General features: G+C 37.3%; 1 protein-coding gene and 1 pseudogene across 1 annotated transcript; both read right to left on the bottom strand.

Moving 5' to 3' along the window:
• Positions 1-515: 515 nt before the first annotated feature.
• LOC138420447 (olfactory receptor 51F2-like) lies at positions 516-1,460 on the bottom strand. Its single transcript, XM_069553663.1, has one exon. The coding sequence runs from the start codon at positions 1,458-1,460 to the stop codon at positions 516-518; it is 945 nt and encodes a 314-aa protein (XP_069409764.1).
• A 7,072-nt stretch (positions 1,461-8,532) lies between these two features.
• Positions 8,533-9,409, bottom strand: LOC138420174 (olfactory receptor 51F2-like; annotated as a pseudogene).
• Between the last annotated feature and the right edge of the window lie 722 nt (positions 9,410-10,131).

The raw sequence follows: 10,131 nt of genomic DNA, 5'->3' as shown, positions 1-10,131 counted from the left end.
GTTAAAAAATTTACCAAAAGTTCTGAGGAACTCTGTTAAAAATTTTAAAAGTACCCTTTAATTCACATTTCTTCTAGTTTATTGTGCTTATTCATGATTCTTAGCCATGAATAATCTATTTGGGGAAATAGTAAGAATTTCCAATAACTAAGAATTACTGAAACCTAGACTTTGCTACTGATCAAAATTATATCACACATGCTTGATAACTGCATGCACTAGAGGCGGTGAGACTGTTTGGACTGCAATTTATGAGTTAATTTGTCCTTTTGCAGACATACTTTAACTATCATCCTATTCTGTGTCAGGTACAGTATTTGTGATAAGCTTACATAACATAAGGCATACTCCCTGTTCTTAAAGAATTCAGTCTAGAACTCTTCAAACTGTATTTTACTGGATCATCAGAAGAATGGAAGCATGTGCAACTATGTTTCAATATATAGTGGTAACTCACATTAGTGAATGATCAAAGTAATCAGGACAATGTAAAGAAAGAACACAGCAAAAATGTCCTAAATTAGCTTGGAAAGAACCATTTTGACCATGGCCTTGCGAATCTGCTTTGTTTTCACACTGTAGATTATGGGATTCATGACAGGAGGGATGAGCAGGTAAATGTTGGCAATGAGAGTATGCACAAGGGGAGGGGCATGCTTCCCAAATCTATGCACCAGTGACAAGCTGATCATGGGGATGTAGAAGATGGCAACGGCACTTATGTGGGGTACACACGTTCCAAAGGCCTTTTTCTGCTCCTCTGGGGAGGCAATGCCGAGCACAGAGTGGACGATCAGGACATGGGAGAGGAGGATCAAGACAGAGTCCAAGGCAGCGGTAGAGATGACAATGGCCAGGCCAAATGCACTGTTGATCTTGGTGTCTGTGCATGAAAGCTTCATCACATCAGGGTGGAAGCAATATGAATGGTGCAGAACATGACTTCCACAGAAGGACAGACGCTTAAGGAGCAGGAGTAAAGGCACTACAACTGTTGTCACCCTAAAAACAATTGCAAAGCCCACTTTAATGATCCTTGAATTGGTTAAGATTGTGGCATATCTCAGTGGATTACAGATGGCAATATAGCGATCAAAGGCCATTGCAAGGAGGACTGAGGACTCCATTAATGTGAAACCATGGATGAAGAACATTTGGCTAATGCAGGCATCAAAGCTGATTTCTTGAGCGCTGAACCAGAAAATACCCACCATGGTGACCAGTGTGGAAAGGCATAGTCCTAGGTCTGAGAAGGATAGCATGGAGAGGAAATAGTACATGGGCTCATGAAGACTTGACTCAGTGATGATGACGAACAAGATCATGCTGTTCCCTGTGATAGCGATGACATAGAGACAGCAGAATGGGATGAAGACCCAGGCATGGTAGGTTTCAAAACCAGGGATGCCAGTAAGAAAGAAGATGGTAGGGAAGAAAATGCTCTGATTGAAGGATGGCATGATGAGCGAAGGAAGCAGAGTTCCCTGAGGAAAAGGAGCATGTCCTGCAAAAACAGGGAAGAAAAATGTTTTCATTCTCTTCTACAAATCTTACAATTTTGAATCACTAGTGAACCTTGTCTTGTTTTTAAATGCAAGTGCCTTACTATTTATTCTTTTATTAGATTCAGAGTTGTATTGATGACTTAGCGAAAGAGACAGAGGACTAAATCCAGAGCACGTGGGTTTTAGCAAGATTCTCATTTGTTACCTCTACTGCTGCTGCTGCTGAGTCACTTCAGTCGTGTCCGACTCTGTGTGACCCCATAGATGGCAATCCACCAAGCTCCCCCGTCCCTGGGATTCTCCAGGCAAGAACACTGGAGTGGGTTGCCATTTCCTTCTCCAATGCATGAAAGTGAAAAGTGAAAGAGAAGTCGCTCAGTCCTGTCCGACTCTTAGCGACCCCATGGACTGCAGCCTTCCAGGCTCCTCCGTCCATGGGATTTTCCAGGCAAGAGTACTGGAGTGGGCTGCCATTGTATATTAAATATATCCATGCTTGTGTGCATGCTGTTGCCTCAGCTGTACCTGACTCTTGTGACCCTATGGACTGTAGCCTACCAGGCTCCTCTGTTCATGGGATTCTCCAGGCAAGAATACTGGAATGGGTTGCCATTTCCTTCTGCACGGGATCTTTATGACCCAGGGATTGAACCTGTATCTCCTGCATTGGCAGGCAGTTTCTTTACCAATAGCGCCATCTGGGAAACCCTAAATAGATTCATTCAGTTCCGTTCAGTCACTCAGTCATGTCCAACTCTTTGCCACCTCATGAACCGCAGCACGCCAGGCTTCCCTGTCCATCACCAACTCACAGAGTCTGCCCAAACCCATGTCCATTGAGTTGGTGATGCCATCCAACCACCTCATCCTCTGTTGTCCCTTTCTCCTCATCATCATTTCTTTCTCAGCATCAGGGTCTTTTCCAATGAGTCAGCTCTTCACATCAGGTACACACATATAAAAGAGGATGTTAGACTAGATAAGTTAGATTGGATAATGGTAATATATTTCCCATGTCTATGATTCTATGTTCATGGGCAGATAGGACATTTGTACACAAATATAGGAGAATACAAAGCCAATCCATCCTGTTTCTTCACTTCTCACTTTTCAAGGAAAAATTCCTTAACAGGACCATTACGAGTTTGCATACCCAATAAAACCAGTATGGTTACGATACTTTAAAATATTTTACAAAAAAAAAAAAAACCTACTTGTTTAAATATATAAGAGCTTGGACAGCAAGAAGATCAAACCAGTCAATCCTAAAGGAAATCAACCCTGAATATTCACTGGAAGGACTGATGCTGAAGTTGAAGCTCAAATACTTTGGCTACCTGATGTGAAGAGCAGACGCATTGGAAAAGACTCATGCTGGGAAAGATTGAGGGCAGGAGGAGAAGGAGATTGCAGAGGATGAGATGGTTAGACAGCATCAGCAACTCAATGGACATGAGTTTGAGCAAACTCTGGGCAATGGTGAAGGACAGAAAAGCCTGGCACGCTGCAGTCCATGGGGTTGCAAAGAGACATGACTGAGAAACTGAACAACAACATTGATAAAAATTAAATATTAAGAAAGACATCATTCAATCAGTACATATAGACTATAGTGTGTGTAGTTGGGGAAGCATTTGTTCAAGTAGTAGTTGTGAATCTGATATTGTTTAAGAGAAATTCTCCCTGAAGAAATAGGGCTTAAGTTAACTTTAACGAGAACAAAGGAAGTCATCGCAAACTAACAGATAATAATTGGAGCAGAATCATCTAGTAAGAATATTTCTTTAGAACAAAAGGACATTGAAAATGAATTGAGGGGTTTTGAGGTGGGTTTACGGTCCACCAGAAAGTCTTATTCAATTTGGATGCATTTCCATTTGGATGGTGTTTGATGACTCTGAACCACCTTCTCTGTTTGAGGTTATGAGCATATACTCAACCCAGATCAAGAAATCTCTAGGATCAAATAAGTTCCTTTATATTGGTTTTTCCCTAAGTTTTCTGACACCTTATTTTTATCTGCAGAAAGAATGCCTGGATTTTAAAGTACGTATATATTCTTTCTCTCATTCATGTATGCATCCTTTCAAGAAATATGTAAATGATTGACAAAAATGCCAAAGTGCAATGAACAGGATTAAAATTAGGCCTAGTGCATAAAGATAGTTTATATGTTACACGGGAAAAAAAAAAACAACTCAGTTTAAGTTAGTTTAATGAGTTTCATGCCAGCTACTTAAAGAACATGGCACAGCTTCAAACTGAGTGGGAATAACTAGTTACAGGACTTGTGCTAAAGAGAGCATTTGAGAAAAAACAGAGAAATATGTTCAATATAGGCAGCCCCTTGAGGACTTACTTTTTAAAAATGGGTGGAAATTTTAAATTAATAGGCAATGCATAAAAAAGTAAAATCCATGGACCTCATTTGAAAGAGAAGGCACACTTTTTCACATTTGACTTTAGAACATGTACTTAATCTCTACATTCCCAATGTCAACTTAAAAAATATTCACAACTGAAAAGTTGAGAGTTTTGTTTTACTCGGTGGGTATTGTTAGGACATCAAGCCAGAGAGGTGGCATCTCAAGTAACCCTGAGAGTAACCATCTCAAGTAACAGTATCTAATGCACATTTCCACAAATGTTTTTCTTTTCTTTTTACAGATGCTAAAACCCTCACCATATGGAAGAACTTAACTACTTAATTATGATGAACACATTGCCCCCAGATTTATTGAAGCTGGAGGATTGATGTTAACAATTCTAACACCAAACTGTTTCCTCACTACCAACTAACTAGAGTATTGTACACCAGCTGATCACAGAACCTGGGACACTCCTCCTTCACCATGACTTAAAGATGCTTCCCTGAAATCCATCAGATATGGGAGTTTGCTTGTTTGAACACAAGCTGCCCAGAACCCCTTGCTTAATGCCCTGAACTAAATGCTGCACTTTCTTCACAACTAGTTAGTGGGCTGTACTGCACAAAGACAAGGGGACCTAAGTTTGGTTCCATAGCAGAAGTAGGCTCTCAAGTTATAGCTCCTTTAATTATAGTAAATAAATTAAGTGACCTCATGGATTGTCCAAGTGTCAAAGCTACTCTTAACAATAGTGATAATTTTTCGTTGTCTCCTATGGGCCAAATAAGTTATATCATTTTACCTCTTTTTTTTAAATTTTAATTTTAATTTCATTTTACTTTACAATACTGTATTGGTTTTGCCATACATTGACATGAATCCACCACGGGTGTACATGCGTTCCCAAACATGAACCCCCCTCCCACCTCCCTCCCCACATCATCCCTCTGGGTCATCCCTGTGCACCAGCCCCAAGCATGCTTTCCACTATTCTCTACGCTTTTTATGATGTCTTTTTCCCACTGATATAATGAAAGGGAAACATAGTAAGGCTATTCTAATTCAGGGAACTCTGTTAGTAAAAAATGTGGGCAGGAATTGCTTTCCCTTTCTTAATTCTGTGGTTCTTAAACTACCCTTAGTTGTTCTTGCACTAAACTAATGAGCAAATGATAAATCACTCATCTTGGAAAAATACATTTAGGTCTCTTTCTTCCCCATGGTGAATTCTTTAAGAATTCCTAAGAATCCTTGTAACCAGACCACCAAGACCCTGTAAATAGATTGCCCCATCACAAAGCTTCACATCCATCACAGTCACAAATGCATACTATATTATCAGCTCCTTTTTACAGATGAAAACATTGAGACTAAGATTGTGAAACCAAGGCTCAGCAAAATCATGTTACTTTCTCACATTTATCCACACGGAAAATCCAGGAGTTGAACTGTGTTCTCTCTGATTTCACTCTGTTCTCTTCACTTCTTACTTTAAACAGAACTTAATGAAATATGTGGAATAATGAGCACACGTTCATAACTGCAGTCACTATTTTAATAACTATGTTGAACAACACAGCAACTGTTTTTAAATTGATATATATGAATCTAATATACTAATCTCTTGAATATGTACTACCAAATGCACCAATTTCTTTTGAACTTTGGCTTTATAAACTATCTAAAAATTACATAGTTCCTCATATATTTAGAAAAGACTTCAATGCACTGAATCATTGACCTCATGCAAAGAAGACTTCTTGAGTGTGGAAAGGGAGGTCATTTGACCCTTTGAAAGCCATCCCAGGCAGCAGCAGTCTCTTAGAAAGAGAGAAAATCTCAAACTCAGAAACAGTTCCTGAGCAGTCCTGCCCCCTTAAACCATCTCCAAAGTTCTCTTTTGTTAGAACTCACAGGCATTTATCAGGAATGAGAGAACTCTCAGATCTGAGAAAGAGTTTATAAGGAGTCCAGGAGCTTCCTGGGAAAGCCGTTTACCTAGCAGAAAAACCATCAATTCTTAAGAGAGAACACTAGCTGTGTCCTTCTAACACTTTTGCCCCAAACAACTAACCTTGGAGGGCAATTCATTTCAGTCTAACTTTTTTTTCCTTCCTCCGAAGAGAATCCTGAATGGATTATGATTGTAGTTCTCATTCAAAAGCAATATTACCCCTGTACAATTTATAAGACAGTAACTCAGCTAACAAGCATATGAAAACATGATCCACATCGTAAGTCATCAGGGAAATGAAAATAAGACAGTAATAAGATACCACTACACATCTGTTAGAAATGGCAAACTCCTTAACCCTGACGTCAAATCCTTGGGAGGATTTGAAGCCACAGGAACTCTCATTCATTGCTGATGGGAATGCAGAATGATACAGCCCCTTTAGAAGACAATTTGGTGGTTTCTTACAAAACTAAACAAACATGCTCATACCATGCAATCCAGCAGTTGTACGCCTTAGTATATACCCAGAATAACTGAAAACCTATGTCTGTAAAAAGATTTGTTACGCTCATTTTTTTCATTTCTATGCAAGGACTGGTATGATAGTTCCTTGACTTTGTATCCTTGTAAAAGTTTGTTAAAAGTAAATTTGTGAGTAGAACATCCAAAACAAACCACCTGTTCTATGCCCAGGCTCACTTGTGATCCCCACACAACGCCGCACCCAGCTGCGAAATCTACCAACCTCCAATATCAAGTGCATGAATTTTGTACCTTTCTAAGAAAACTTTACATTTCTTTTTAAAATCTCATTAATTATTTCATAAAGCACTTTAAGTATCTATCACATACCCAGGTTTTGCGCTGGTAATGCAGGGAATGGAACTAAGTCCACTGAGTCCCTTCAAACCACTTTTGATGCGTTTGATCAGTCACAGTACCTTCTTCATATGTTGCACAAGTTTTTTTTTCTTTTTGCTTTTCAGTTGTATTCTTACATTTTCTGAAATAATAAAACATAGTATGCCAAAAATTTTGCCCTTTTCCTTCCTGCTTCAATAATAAAATGTATTCACAAAAGTTCCCAATTTTGAGAAGTATTTTTTAATGCATGCTGATATGACAGCTGTCACAATACAATCTAACAGAATTGTGGATAAGGTTAAAGACAACGAAGCACCCCTGGAGCCATCTTGTGGGAAAAAACAAAGTAACCTTTTGTCAAACCCAATGCTTTCTGTCTCTGTAGATTTGCCTACTTTAGACACTTCATATAAATTGAATCATATACTGGGTAGTCTTTTGGTACTGGCTTTTTTCAATTAGCATCATACTTTCAAGATTCATCCATCTTGTGGTAAGTGTAAATGTTTCACTCTTCTTAGTGGTCAAATAATGTTCCATTGTATAAATCTATTGTGTTATATATAAGCATTTTTCAGTTGAGGGACATTTGAGTGGCAGAAACATTTGTTAACCCTGTTCTTTCCTCATTGAATTTTATGCATATCTGTGTCAAAAATCAATTGAAAAGAAATGTGAGCTCTTATTTCTATATTCTCAATTTTATTTCATTAAACTATATGTCTATCCTATGCCAGTATTAGACCACCTTGATTACTGTAACCGTATAGCATATTTTGAAATTGTTTAGGGTGACTCTTCCAACTTTGCTGCCTTTTTATGGTTTTTGCTATTCTGGGTGCCTTAAAATTTCATATGTATTTTGAGACCAGTTTGTCAATTTATGTAAAGAAACAAATGAGTTTTAGTAAGGATTTCACTACAACTTAAGAATCAATTTGGGAAATATAGCCATATTAAGTCTCTAAATTCATAACCATCGTATATATTTTTATTTATTTCCAACTTCTCTAATTTCTTTGAGCAGTGCTTTTGTCTACAATGCTTTCAGTATGTAAGTTTTGGACCTCCTTGGATAAGATTATTTCCAAGTATTTTTATTCTTTTTGATTCTATTGTAAATGAAATTACTCCTTAATTTCAAATTTGAGTTGTTCTTTCTTAGTGTATAGAAATACAATGGATTTGTAACATATTGATCTTGTTTTATTGAACTTTATTGATGTGATTTATTAGTTTTAATAATTTTTAGAATAGATTTCTTGAGATCTTTTAAACAAAAATATCAGATCATATGCAACAATGTGGATAGACTTGGAGGGTTATGATAAATGAAATAAGTCAGAGAGAGACAGACAAATACTGTATGATATCACTTAAATGTAGAATCTAAAAATACAACAAGTTAGTGAATATGATAAAAAAAGAAACAGACTTACACATACAGAGAACAAACTAGTGTTCTCCAGTGGGCAAAGGGAAGGGATGAGGGGCAATATAAGGTTAGGGAACTAAAAGGTACAAGCTATTATATATGAAATAAGCTACAAGAATATACTGTGCAACATGGGGAATATAGTCAATATTTTATAACAACTATAAATGGAGTATAAGCCTTAAAAATTGTAAATCACTGTATCGTACACCTGTAACTTTTATAATATTGTACAACTAAACTTCAATTAAAATAAATAAATAAATAAAATTTAAACACTAAAAAAAGGTAAATTTTCACCAAACTACATCCCCACCCCACCCATCCAAACTTCTACTTTTTTTTGCTTTTGAGTTATATAGAATAGATGATATTAACTAAACTAGGTTTTAGAAGTCATAGCTAAGGAGTAGCTTTTATTACAGAGTTGTTAGAATCAAACTCAAATCCCTTGGGAAAAAGGACCTTTTTAATGGTCCTAATGATCTGTTTGGTTTTCACACTGTAGATAATGGGATTCGTCACTGGTGGAATAAGCAAATGCACATTGGCCATAAGAATGTGTGCATAAGGAGGTGCCTTTTCCCCAAATCTATGGGCAAAGCACAAGCTAATGAGAGGGATGTAATGCTCAGCTTGGCCTTAATAATCAAGACATAGGAGAGAAAGATAAAGATGGAGACCACTCTTGCAGTAACTATGAGGACAGTAAGTCCTTAAACACTGTTGATCTTATTGTCAGAACATGAAAGCTGGATTACATCAGGATGAAAGCAATAAGAATGATGGAGCACGTGGATTTTTCAGAAGGATAGATATTTAAGAAGTAGGACCATAGGCACTAGGATCACTGTGCCTCTGACTAAGATGGCAAACCATACTTTGATAATTCTGGAATCAATCAGAATGGTAGCACATCTCAGTGGGTTACATGTAGCAATGAAGTGATCAAAGGCCACTGCCAGGAGCACTGAAGGCTCCATGACAGTAAAAAGTTGAAAGAAGAATGTCTGGGCAACACAGACATCGAAACTGATCTGTCTTGCATTGAACCAGAATATGGCCAGCATGGTGACTAGTGTTGAAATACACAATCCCAGGTCTGTGGGAGACTTGACTCAGGGATGATGACAAATAGAATTACACCATTCCCAGATAAGGCAGTTATGCAGAGACAGCAGAAAGGGATGGGAAACCAGGCATGGGCAGCTTCTAGTCCTGGAACTCCCGTCAGTAAAAAGATCAGAGGAGAGGAAGTAATGTTAGGAAAAGGTGACATTTATACTATGGATAATAGAGTTGAAATAAAATGTCCTATAAGGATAAATGAAAACACCATTCAGTAAATTCATTATGATTTTTATTAACTACAGTTAGATAAATCAAATTGGAGATTTTCCTTAGGACCTTATCTCTACTTTTTTGCTCCCTAGTCTTTAGTCTTCTTTGCTGTACTGAACTCTTGTCTCCTGATTTGTAATAGCGAAGAGGGCATTTTTAATAATATCTCAAGAGTACTATTTGTCATCTTCCACTTTGATCCTAAGAGTTTTTCCCCCCCTTTCTTTGTACTTCCCACATAAAGGAGAATTGGATCAAGATAATCTGAAAATACCAAGAAGTTAATGGAGACCTCAAAGTAATAATAGGTTATAAAAGAAAGATGTATTACTTAATAAAAATACATCATATGCTAGAATATTTGTATTAATTCTAGTACATTATTGTGGAACTTTATCATACATTTAAAAATATATAGTCTTTCTAGGAAGCCATTTTTTAAGGAAATAATTTTATACATGTTGAAATATCCTAATTTATTATTTCTTGGTCAATGGATCTTACCCCTGACTTGATTGGGTTATTTCTAATCTAGAGTTACATTTCTGATCTTGATTTTTTTCCTTTTATGTCTGTTGTCGTTGTAGTTGTGTTGAAACATAACTGGTTAAGATAATCTTCTGTGACATTGCCTTTAGCAATTACTCCTTTCAGAGGCAA

The sequence above is a fragment of the Ovis canadensis genome, chromosome 15, assembly GCF_042477335.2.
Source record: "Ovis canadensis isolate MfBH-ARS-UI-01 breed Bighorn chromosome 15, ARS-UI_OviCan_v2, whole genome shotgun sequence".
Classification (NCBI taxonomy): domain Eukaryota; kingdom Metazoa; phylum Chordata; class Mammalia; order Artiodactyla; family Bovidae; genus Ovis; species Ovis canadensis.
This window is presented reverse-complemented; position numbering and strand designations above follow the sequence as displayed.